Source organism: Lissotriton helveticus, chromosome 11 (genome assembly GCF_964261635.1).
Source record: "Lissotriton helveticus chromosome 11, aLisHel1.1, whole genome shotgun sequence".
In the NCBI taxonomy this organism is placed as follows: domain Eukaryota; kingdom Metazoa; phylum Chordata; class Amphibia; order Caudata; family Salamandridae; genus Lissotriton; species Lissotriton helveticus.
The window spans coordinates 114626501-114639347 of NC_136072.1; the positions used below are offsets into that span (position 1 = coordinate 114626501).

A 12847-nucleotide genomic window follows, 5' to 3' on the forward strand; every position below is an offset into this window, starting at 1 on the left:
GGGAGTACTCTTGATGCAAAGCCACGGGCGCGTTGCTGGTGGCCGCATCCACTGTGTAGTCCCCGAGGGAGTCCAGGAACAATTCATGGTCCCCTGGGTCAGTGAGCTGTGTGTTTTCTGATCCAAGGTCACCACCATCCGTGCAGGTTCTAATTGGTCATATTTGATGTCCATTTGAGTTTCAGGTGATTGCTTAGAGTCAGGAACCTCTTGAGGCTGCCATTGGTGATTGCAGAACAGTCTGCCGTGAAGGATACCCGGCTTCCATTGATATGTAAAGGTTCAGGCATCTTCCTGGCAGCCATGAAGATTACCCTAGTGAGTTGGGGATGATACACACAGGCTATATAGGTCCCGGGATGCTGGACTGTAAGACTAGGTGGGACCAGACACATGGACCACCTGATATTCTAGAGGTTTCCGCAAGTAGAGACGGAGGAGCTCCGGTATCATGTTAGTGAGATAGCCCAGCATGTCAGTCTGTTCTACCCCCTCTAGAACCTCCTAAATCTCAAAGTTGTTTCACCCCGCCTTGTCTTAAAAAGTCTACCACTTTATGGCGCAGGAATTTGATGTCCCATCCCCAGTTCAGTAGTAGGGTGTATTGGGAGTCCAACTCGTCCAATCTTTGATCCATCCTGTCCAAGCCAAATGTATGGAAGACATCTCTTGCCGCATGGATTTCACCTCCGACATGAGGTCCGTCATCTTCACATCCATTGTAGAGAGTGTTGCGCCAGTGGCGGAGATTTCTTTGAGGAGAGCTTCCATGTGGTTGCCAGAGTGGGTCATGGAGGTGGGTTGTGTGAGTAGTTGCGAACATCGCACAGCCTCAAATAAAAGGAATACGGCTGCTCTCAGTATGACATGCATAGCTGCTGCGTCTGCTGGTCGATGCATCTATAACCCAGGTATCCCCAGAGTTTCGGGGTCAGAATAGTAGGTAGTAGTATGGTCGGTTAAGCTGGCATGCCCCCCCAAGGGGGACAAGACTAGTAAGGCACAAGGATCAACACTGTGAGCACCAGGGGGCCCTTGATAAGAGTCACATCCAGTCAATGGGCACCACGCTTTACTGCCAGAAGAGAGAGCAGCTGCAGCCAGGAATATTCACACTGCACCACCACCAGGGCCCAGCAGGGAGAGGAGTACTCTTCAACTGACTCAGACGCCAGTAGGCACCACTGTTTTACCCGCTGGCTATCCAAAACTCGAGTGTGGGCATATTACGAGAGAGAGTTGCATCAATGTGCGAGTCTTCCCCCCCCCCCCTCCTCCCCGCAATCAGGGAAGCACCGTCAGCGGAGAGTCCAGTCAATGGAGGTGGGAAGACGCGAAGTCCCCAACGGCGGGTGCCTGCTCCCACCAGTGGTGTATTGTACACATGTTCTCTGCAGGGGCCACAGGGCACAGGAGCCGAAAGAATCACTCACGCTCCCCGCAGGTATTGCTGGTATCTGAAGAGCTGGTAGGCACCTCCACCTCCTAGGCCACCCAGCTATGCCTTCTGCCCGCTCACTCTGTAGCAGTTCCCTAACTGGCTCTGTGCAGTCACCACATGTGTAGTGAGGCGCACAGCCATTCAGCAGCCGGATCACAGCCCAGACGAGGGTGCAGTCATGGCCAAGTCAGCACAGAGGCCACAATCCAGTGCAGCGGTCACAGGGCTGTTGCTAGTGCCCAAATCTTTTCTTCAGGGAAGTGGGATGTGCAACACAATTCCCTAGGCCAACAGTGACATCTCTAAGCCCTTGAGATGCACTAACAGGGAGCGGCCATCTTGGGCATCTCCAAGTTCCGCTTTCGGTTGGTTCATTTCTTAAAGGTTTGTGACAACATTTATTTCAGAACACTTGATAGCACAGTGTGAAGTGAAACATGCAAAATATTTTAATAAAGACACAAAAAGATCTTGATCTAGTGAGAAATTACTTTAGTAGATTTTCAGCAGTGCCATTCCAACATACTAAATAGATAGCCAACTCTTTTTTTTCTACTTTGGGTAGTACCATTTTCTTTAAATATATACATAGTAAAACAATATTTATGGAGATGTAATTTGAAGTACAGGCAGAGCAATGTGTATTCTCCATGCACACATTATGTTTTGAAAATATAAGTCAAGCTTGTTCTTTTTCTTCAGTCATCAATGGCAAAAAATATCATCTGCACAATTTATAAATATTCCTCATAAATACTATTTGCAACTTTTATGCTGTTTTCAAGATTATTACCAACCTTGATTTTTCCATCATCTTTCAGAGCATACTTCTGGATAACAGCAGAGTCTTCATCTTTACGTGCAGATTCCTCCAACCAAGCTTCCAAGGCTTGTTGATCCCAGTTAAGCTTGCATTTTAATTCCTCCAGTTTTTGAGTAGCTTTGAAAATCTTATTCTGGAATAATTACAATAAGTAAAATATGACTTCTTGTAAAGCTTAGAAGTATACATGTCTATATAGTGCTTTTTTACGCTAATGCTTTCAAGCACTAACACACAAAATCAGAACTATTGTTGTGAGCACAGCCAGGTTTTCAAAATACAAAATAAAGGACACTTCTCCACACTGCAGCTAATTGAAAGGGGGTGAATTTCAAAAAGGAGGAGGTCTGAGATTATTTTATCAAGTGCAAATATACCATAAAGCATCTTCGATGTTGTCAAACAATCTCTCAAGTCACCTTCACCTATCCTATGCACACAACAGCAATTCATGATTTTTTTTTATCTTGGATTGGGAGGGGCAGGTCACTGAAATGTTATTCTTGCAGGTGCAAAGCTCTTTTGTAAAGTAAAGTAATGAAATAAATAAACATATCAAAAGACACAATCCTTTGGGGAAAGTAAGCCAAACACAGAATTTCAACATACTCAATTTGTGTATCTTAGCTAAAGACTAAACATACCATATTAAGTAATGAAAAACAGTACTTTCATAATCCATAACATGACCAGAGGACCTTGAAGCTTAATAGGGGTGTTTCTTTTTGTCTGTCATTGATTTGAGACTATGCAGGCTGGCTTTCTAGATTACTAATGAAACACAGAATTACTTGTGTGTACAACTGTTCAATTCATACTTGAAGATTCTCACCTTAAGGCAATTAGAAAACAGAGCATCACACGTAAATCCAATACTACAATAAACAGATAGATATAAAGATAGAAATACAGATTGATAAATATTCACTACAAAAAAACAAAAGGTTACAGTAAAGTTATAGATAGGAGTTGAAATCAGATAAAAAATGAACTGTTACAAATCAAAAACAACCACTGAAATTTACCAGTCATAGTTTATTGTGCTAACTATGAATTGTGCCATGCACTGCTTACGACCATACATATTATATCGGTCATAACATGTTAAATGACAGCATTGATGACATCACTGATAACTTCACCTTAACCTTAGTTTTATATATATATATATATATATATATATATATATATATATATATATATATATATATATATATATATATATATATATATATATATATATATATACACACACACCTATATTTATATATATATATTTATATATATATATATATATATATATATATATATATATATATATATATATATATATATATATATATGTGTGTGTACACACACATATTCACTGAAAAAAACAAAGGTTAAAGTAACATTATAGTTAGGTGAAGTTTTCAGTAACAACATTAACGCTGTGAACCAAAAAAAAAAACAGAGTTAACTTTAACTTGGGACCTCCGCCATGCACTGCTTATGACCCCCACATATGACATCACTCATGGCATGTTCTGTGACATCACTCATGCCATCTTAAATGACATTATTGATGACATTATTATTGACATAATCCAAGGAGTGTGCTAGCTTGTTTTATAGTTTAAGTGACTACCATATTACATTTCTACCCAATTTTGCACAGCCTTTGTCCAGCTAATCGGTATAATCGTTTAAAAAACATGGGTGTGTGGAGGTACTGAACACGCTATAAATCTTTGTTTTGACGATAACTCGGTGTGCAGGTGATAGTTGGCTTGTGTTCATTATGATTCTACGTACTACATACTAAGTATTGTAAGCTGTCTTGAATTATCAGGCAGAATTCCATAATTTCAGGCCTATATAAGCAAAAGCACGCCCTTTTATGTTAGACAAACAGAACCTTGCCACTGAGAACAAGGCCAGAAGTGAGAATCTCAAGGAATGAGACGGATGATACAAAATTACTAAATCCTGAATATAGTGATGACCAAGTCTGGCCTTCGCCTTAAATATGTAACATAGCGCTTTGAATTTGATACGATTGAAGATTGTGAGCCAATGCAGCTCATGGAAAAGATTCAAAACTGAAGTAGATTTGGGAAGCCAGTAAAGAAGCCTAGCACCAGCGTTCTGCACTAGCTGCAGCCGACGGATAGTAGCTTTGTCAGCTCCCAAATACAGCATATTGCCATAATCTAATCTAGAGAGGATTAGGGCCTGAATCACAGTAATTTGCGCAGAAGCGCGGATCAACCAAGGGATTTTTTTTAGCCACTTGAGCACTGCAAAACAAGTGCCAGTCACCCTAGCCATTTGCGGCTTCATAGGTAACGTGTCATCCAGAAGGAAGCCCAGGTTCTTGACCTTTGAAGATGGAGTAGGCAGGGCACCTATAAAGTAGAACCAATTTTGTGGGTCCCAGAGAGCAGGGTTCTTGCCTAAAATCATAACCTCAGTTTTGTCCCCATTGAGCTTGAGTGAGTTGTTATTCATCCATAGGGAGATAAGACTCAAGCCAAAACTGGGATCAGAAGGTCCATGATTATAAGCAGAGGATACAGTAAAGATGGTCTGGGTGGCTTCAGTATGAGGAACAAGCATTGGCATAGCCAATAGGTCTCGCCTTTGGGACCTTATAAGTGTTTAGCCATGCAACAGTTGATGTTGTTGCACCAAGGATATTGTGCTGCATAACTAAATACTTATAAGGTCCTAAAGGCGAGACCTATTGGCTATGCCAATACTTGTTTTACATGTTACTCTTTCACCAGTCCCATTTTAAGAACAAAATGGCTGCATTTAAAAAAAAAATGTTTGCTTCATTAAATAGCTCAGACCAGAGACAAAGAAACGCACAAAAAAAAAAAGGCAACAACTATTCTCCGTTTATGCACCCAGCATCTGGAATGACATCTCTACTGATCTGGACGGCCCAAACACATCTAACATTTTATAAAAAGCTGAAGTCACTCCTCCTCAAAGAACACTACATCACAGTAAAGTAACAGTCTATCTTCAGTCTCAGAACTCAGGTTCCCTCCAATCACGTATCGACTGCTTCTGTGATTTTGACCCTGTACAGTGCTCTGATGCCTTTAGGCTAGTTTAGCGGTATACAGATCCTATATACAAACATACCAGGACAACAAGCACATGTGTAGACCACTTCCACGCTCGTTTTAAAATGTATGCACTTTGATGCATTTTAACGGACGTGCCATGAAATATGTAATTCAATTATGAATAACTGCGCTGCTACAACAGTAATTACTTCTCCAGCATTAGGTCTACGCCAGGAGAATGGGGTGTGTATTCAGCACATATTCCAATTACACAACTGGTGCACATGTTGCAACAGCGAAAAAAAGGGAAGCGTGTAACCATATCCAAGGGTGTTCTGGACAGCTACCGGCCCCCGTTTGCTATCGACAGTCCTGCAGGTGAACTCACAAGGCTGGAACTGAACAGTTACATTGTCCAAGGTAGACTCCACTTGATCCACTTGAGTTTTCCACAATCGAACATGTCATTCAGTTCGCTTCTTTGCACTGGGCTTTTAATGAGCTAAAGTGGGTTTGTTTTCCATGTCTGCGGACTGCGGATTTAAAATGATAATGTTGTTGGGGCAGAGGGCAAAGTAATGCTTTTAACTGGTTTCCCACTCTTACTTAACACAGTTCATGGGATGTGTCTAAACAGAACATGTGTTTTTCACTCTTAATTTACTTCCATTTTAATCTAATCTAAAATACTTCAACTGTAAAACCGAAGTTGCTTTCAAGCTCGTCATCAAGTATTCCGTGTCCTAGATCATACATCTTCGGAGACGGTTGGTGGAAAAATACGATTTCCAAGCAGAACAGATGTCAGCAGCACAAGTCAGGCGGCACTAAACACTGCCATCTGTTACTCGCATGGTGAGCGAATTTACAAATATTCATATTAAAACAATGCACTCACTGTGTGGCAGACTATGCCAGTAAGGGAAGTGCTGGATAAATTTTTTTTTTCAAAAAAGAGTCGGCAATAGTGAAAGCGTTTCACTTGCAAGAGCGAGCAGCGCTAGGAGCGATAATTGCTACCATATGGCGCAGCGCGCTCCCACAAGTGAATCGCCAAACGAGCATGCTTTGCCATTGAAGGCAAAGGAACGCGTGCACGTTTTTGGCTGAAGAGCCGAAGCGTTTGCTAAAGGTTTTTTTGCCTACGCAGCAGCGCATGCGCGCTGCGTAGGCGAGACCTAAAAAAGGACAAGCCACTATTCTCTACTTCATCTGCCAAAGGGCGGATATAGATGCTAAACAACATCAGGAACAGCACAGAACCCTGCTTGACTCCAGAGGAAAGGGCATATGTTTTGGACCTGGGAGTGGAAGAAAAAAACTGCAAAGACAGATCCTTAAGAAGAGCCAGTCCAGAGCAAGGCCAGCAAGGCCAAGTGCCATTAATCTTTCCACCAAGATGGAGTGGGGCACGGTATCAAAAGCTGTGCTAAGGTCTAATAAAATAAGCGCAGCTGTTCCTCCTTCATCCAGGAGCTGCATCACAGGCTCAGTTACACCCAAAATGGTGGATTCAGAACAGTGTACAGCTCTGAAGACAGCCTGAGATGGGTGGAGAAAGTTCTGAGCTTCCACGAATGAGGTCAGCTGGCCCTTGACATGTTTCTCCAGGATCTTGGAGAAAATGGGTGACAGGGAGAAGTGGCAGAAATTTGACAAATTGTCCAGGTCCAAACTATCTTTTTACAGGAGTGGAAGAACCATAGCTATGTTTCCGCTTCTGGGGGACAAACCCCTCCCAAAGTGAGGCATTAAGAAGAAAACACAAGGAGATGATGGACGGAGCGCTGAAACATTGCAGAGACTAACCCCAAGTCTCAGATCTGGGTTGAATCCATCGTCATTCTTTACCTCTCTTAGCCACATCAGTTCAGACCCAGCTATATGCAAATCAGTCTTGACCCTGTGCCTCATAGGAACAGTCCAGCCTGAACTGCCAAGCCAGGTTTTCCCTGAACCGGAAACAAGCATCCTGGGACCGCTTTCTGGGTAACACCCTTCATCAGCCAGGCTAGCTTGTATCCAGTGGCAAAGTGAGCAAGGGACCCACGCCTGGGCATACCCTGCCAACTTAGGGCGAATAAGAAGATCCATAATCACAAGTAGAAGGCTAGAATCTAATTAACTAAGCATGTGGGGTGGTAAGGGATCCAGCGGGGAGCCTGACTTGATAGACTGAAGAATAGTTCTGAAAGCCGTAATGTCCAAAGGGGACCATGGAGTAAGTTTTGATCACCGGCCAGCAGTAGTCTGGCAGCTTTGACAGGTTACCAGAGAGAGGCTCTGAGTATCGGTATTTAGAGCAATGTCATTCAACTGTACACCCTGTGTGCAGTCACTAGTCAACTGGGTGTAGATATTTTCCACTTTTTGAGTGAAGAACAGAGCAAGCTCCTCACACTGAATTTGAGAAAGCGAAGGAGAGAGAAAGCAGATTACAGGGGTCAGATAATTCCTTAATCACCTTAAAAAGGTTTTTGGAACAGTTTTCAGCACTTAGAATTTTATTTGAATAGAAAGTTGTTGAAGCAGATTTACAGAGTCCATGCTATTTATTTTAATGCTGCTCTGTAACTGATTTTGGTGTCCTGTGCATGACAATTTCTACCTAACATACAAGACTATGTGTAGCAGGTCCTAACCTATGTACATGTGCTTGTTTTGCTTCAGAAATTGGGCTATCTGTAAAGTTTTCACCACAGTATGAAGGCTGCAGGTAGTATGATATTTAGCATCTAAAGACCCTTGCTTATTTTAAGTGAATAGTCGCTCTTTGAACACATTTTGCATAGAGCGTACACTGTGTTTAGTAGATACTTTTGACTACTCTGTGGTTTATTTTTCATGAAAGTTTCACTGTCTGCAAAAAGTGTGGTACAGAGTAAACACTCTCCATAGAGTAAACACTGTTAAAAGTACCAACTTAATTTCTCAATGTAGGTTCCGTGACTGTCAGGGGTTTAAATAAGGTAAAGAGTGTCTGATGTAAGGCATTAGTTATGCAAAGGGTTTGAGTATCTCGGGGAACTTGGTTTTCCCTGAACAGCTGTATACAGATTGAACACCATATGCAGTATAGGTTACCCATTCATCTGTGGTTCATAGTCAACATGAACTCAGCTGCCCTTGAAGTGTATGGTATGGGGTCAATGTTGCAAATAACAGAACATTGCTTTACTTATGGGGGCTGTATGTATGATAGCAGTAAGGAGGCTTCATATTATTCTAAGCTATTATGCACTTACTTCCATAGTTCTAACGGTAGTCCCATTTAAAGAGCAATGTATAAAAAAAGAACATTGGATGATGTCATCAGTGATGCCATCAATGATGAAATTTTAAGATTTCATGAGTGATGTCCTAAATGATGTCATAGAACATGTCATAAGTAATTACATATGTGAGGCCATAAGCAGTGCATAGCTCTGCTAACTATAACTTGTGAATTTCTGTGGCTTTTTTTTAGTTCAAAACATGAATATTGTCACTGACAAATTCACCTAACAATAAGGTTACTTTAACCTCTGTTTTTTCCAGTGAAGTTCTAGGATTTTTTTAACATAAAGTAATATTTGATTACCATACGTAAATCGTACCCCCTGCTGTGCACAGCATATATCTTTTTTTGAGTTTTCAGGTGAAGAGCGAACACACGACAGGCCACGGCGGCTGTATAAGAGGACAATACAAAATAGGTAGCATGCAAGTGGTAACTACAGTTATCTCATTGTCTAAGCGATGTAAGAAAAAAAAAAGAACCAGTCAGACCACAAATAGACTGAGGCACTATGTATGTACTTATTCCTCTGTCTTCTGCCAGCCCCAAGTGCAGAAGTGAGAAAATGCCTCACCACATGTATCCACCCAAAAGGTCAAACCTAGTGGACATAATAAGAGCCGTTGTTGGTGTCTTGGTCCACATCTCGACACGCGAGGATGAAGAAAAGTGGGGCTTGTCCAGCCACTTCAGGGAAAGAGGCCTAGGCCCCTCCAACGATTTCTGTGGGCCACCGCTCAACATGTAGTGGCCTCTATTTGCTGTCGTACAATAGACGAGTGCCATTGATATTGCTTATCAAACGTTCCATAGCAAGTTTGCTTAATAGACTATGATACCACTGAGTGAGTGTTCGACATTCCGCCATTTTCCAGTTGTGTGCTATAGGCAGTTTTGCTGCCCCTAGGCATTGTAAAATCATATGCCAAACGTGGTTCGTCAGGGCCCCCAAGTCTGCAGGATTAAGATCTAGGAGCATTACTTCTGGTGCAGAGGAAATCGGGTAGCCTAAGACGTTGTGTAGTAGTTTGGAGAATTCCTCCCAAAAAGGATGGACCACCAGGCAAGGCCCCCCCATATGTACAGTGCTAAAGCCAGTTCTCCACATCCTATCCAGCATATTGGGAAAGGGTTGTGATACATCTGGTGTAGTCTGTTGGGTTGTGGTGCCATCTGTACCATATCTTTTAATGTATCTCGGAGACAGAGTGTATGTCTCTGCTTAGCCTCTCCCACTATTTATTTGTGATCTGTGTTCCAGAAGGCATTCCCATTCCCTGTTATGTTGCACTTTTGGTGGAATGCAATGCACTTATAAAATCTACTGCCCCTCTGGTGCCTAGCAAATTGGAGAATAGGTACTCGAATGGTGTCTTGGCTCTGATGGCCACAGCAGTACTGGGGCAGCTTTCATGGATACAGAGAGGTTGTTTCAGATACTGTGTGCATAGATGAAAAGGTCTGTTGTCTTGTTTTTTTTCTTTTCAAACTTCTTAGTTTGCAGTATGGTGTCTTGAATGTGGGTATGCCGACAACCACCAGAGATGGTGAGCTTGTCAGCAAGATAAGTGAGGGTGCTGATTGTTATGGCTTTGTAAATGATGCAGCTAGTTTTAAAGATGGTGCAGGCTGGCATGTGGAGCCAATGAAGTTCCATCAGGACAGGGGTGATGTGATCCTATTTCTTCAGGGTCTAGATGCTCTAAATGTGTTCCAGTGCGGGTTCTGGGAGGCCATAGAATAAGGCATTATCACCATCCGGAGGAAAGAGTACAAGGATTTGAACAGCAGTTTTGATGTTCCTTTCTTGAAAAATCTGCTTTCAGCCACATGGTAGCTGTTTGTCTTAACTGACAAGGCTACAGGGAGAAGAAGGAACATCTAACTGACATCTGTAGATGTGGAATGCGCTCATCCCTTCTTAAAATTATGAAACTATTTCAATACAGTGGTTCCAAGACATGATTAAGCCACAATGGAAGACTACAATTTGCCTGAGTTTGGTGTATGGTGGGCTTCAGTGGTCTTCATTGATCTGGTCCATCCTAACAGAAGGGGCGACGTGGAAAGATTTAGAGCAATACCAGCCAATTTCTGTTGGGGAGAAACATTTACTGTCTCTACTTAAGACATTATTGAAATACAAATAATCATTTTTACGGTTAGGCGGCGAGTGATTAACTGATGTAAATTGATACCCATTAGACATTGAAAGATTTTTGTTCGTATGTTTTATAGCTCTTGAAGACAATAATTACATCCTTGAACATACTTCCAGATACCTACTGAATATGAGAACTTATTTTGTACATACTTGTTTTTTTAAATCGTTATATGCAGATTTGGTTGGGTTTCATGAACCCTGCTTTTCTGAACTTGTTTTGCAAATCAAGAGAATAAAGCCAAACATACTTACGTTTTTCTCGGCGTTTGTGCCACACATGAGTACAATGTTTAACTATGTGCAAAAAACATATTCTGTGTCTAAGAGGGTAACAACAAGCATGCCTAAACAAACGTACTTATAATTGGCGTCTATAATTGCTTGGCAGGTAATAAAATACTAAAGGCTTACTTCTTGTGAGTTTTTCTTCTCTCTCAAAGCTACTAGCTCGTTTTCCAGCCTCTGTATCTCCTGCTGAAGACGGCCAACTTCCCTATCGGCCAATATTTTGAAGTGTTCTTCGGTTTCCGTTTCTTTTTCTCTAGCTCTGCAGAGAGACTATAAAATAAATAGTTCACCATTACTTCATTTAATTCGAGATTTGTTCAAAATGCAGATTTGAGCAAAATATCCAACACGTGCCCTTCTACTAGAGCCAAGCACAACAACACCAAACAGACCTGACCTCTGAGCGGCCATTTTATAGAAATACACATGCAAACGACACATACAACATAGGCATCGCAGCTACGACTCACACCAATGACTAAACGCAACCCATTTTCTCCAGTGGCATAAATACAACCCACCCACAAACGTACAACCACCCATGTTGGCAGGTAAGGCTACACAAACAAATCGGAGCCTTCATCAATTTGGTTGGAACAAATAAAGTACTAAAGGCCAAAACAAGGTACTTTACCGCCTCACAGCACCATTAAAGAGATATCACACTAGGTGCACACAGACACCCATGATGACCTTGCCTACACAGTGCCAAACACCATTGTAACAATTGACACACAACTCTATTTTTCATTCTCTCGCTAACTGCACGAGGCAAAGACTGTACAAATGGAAAACACTACCCCTGAATAGATTTACTACACCATATTCCAATAAGCATGCGGCCACCATACCACTTGATGACTAACAAAACATCAAAGAAAATATGAGTGAGCAAAAAGTCTCTCTTCCCTATCTCTAATACAAACTATCACCCTAGTCCCTACAAGAAACCACTGTTCAGCAACAGACAGCCTAAAAGTCAGACTGAAACCTTTGTGTTGTTCAACACAGACAGCATAGCTTATCACACTCCAATTACAAACACCCCACCAGAGTGCATTGAACACAGCATCAACAACACACAATGTTAGACAGTTGTGTTTCAACACAATGAAATCCATGCACAATACTCCAAAATGCAACATTAAGGCCACGGCCTGTGTGATCCTAAGAATGATACACCAACACACATTCGTGGAAACCAGGTCAGAGAAGTGCAATAGAGTAAAAGATACTCTTATCAATGTCAGAAGCGTGTCAGACAGATTACAGTCTCTCTCAGCCTGCCAAGTTTTAAACCTATTGCCAACAATTTGAACACAGATTTCTCTATAGAGTTAGTCAAACACAAAAGTAGCATGCACCAAAAATATCAACTTGCTGTTCTCATATGGCTGCTAATTGGATTTAAAAGAAGTTTATGCTTTAGTATTTAAATGGAGAGATATTTTGCGTAACCTGTACATACACTAGGACATGAACACATGCCTGTAATTGGAAGGAATTGACATGTCACTGATAAGTTGACATCATGTCAACAGCAAGGTTAGCGCTCTAGACAGTCACTGGCATTCTCAGGAAGCGAGACCTGGCGACCAGGAAGTGGGAGGTGACTGTAAGGCAGAGTGGAGGGGAATGGAAGACAGCAAACATATGTGGGAGAACAGCTCCCTTACCAGTTGGCCCAAATGTGTGCATAGTTAGGGAAATAATTATTGTAAATTTCCCTGGGCCTCCAGAGTATCTTTACACCAGCAACCATCAATCAATCAAACAGGATTTATAGAGCCCTGTT

The 12847-nt window shown here is 41.8% G+C and overlaps 1 protein-coding gene across 1 annotated transcript in view; it reads right to left on the reverse strand.

The window, feature by feature from the left end:
• The window catches only part of CCDC39 (coiled-coil domain 39 molecular ruler complex subunit), a 220803-nt gene that overhangs the window by 155863 nt on the left and 52093 nt on the right, over window positions 1-12847 (reverse strand). Inside the window, exons 3-4 of the mRNA XM_078666498.1 lie at window positions 11176-11322; window positions 2239-2397 (exon numbers count right to left, since the gene is read on the reverse strand). Of these exons, the coding sequence (XP_078522624.1) occupies window positions 2239-2397; window positions 11176-11322 (306 nt within the window). The remainder of the gene's footprint in view (window positions 1-2238; window positions 2398-11175; window positions 11323-12847) is intronic.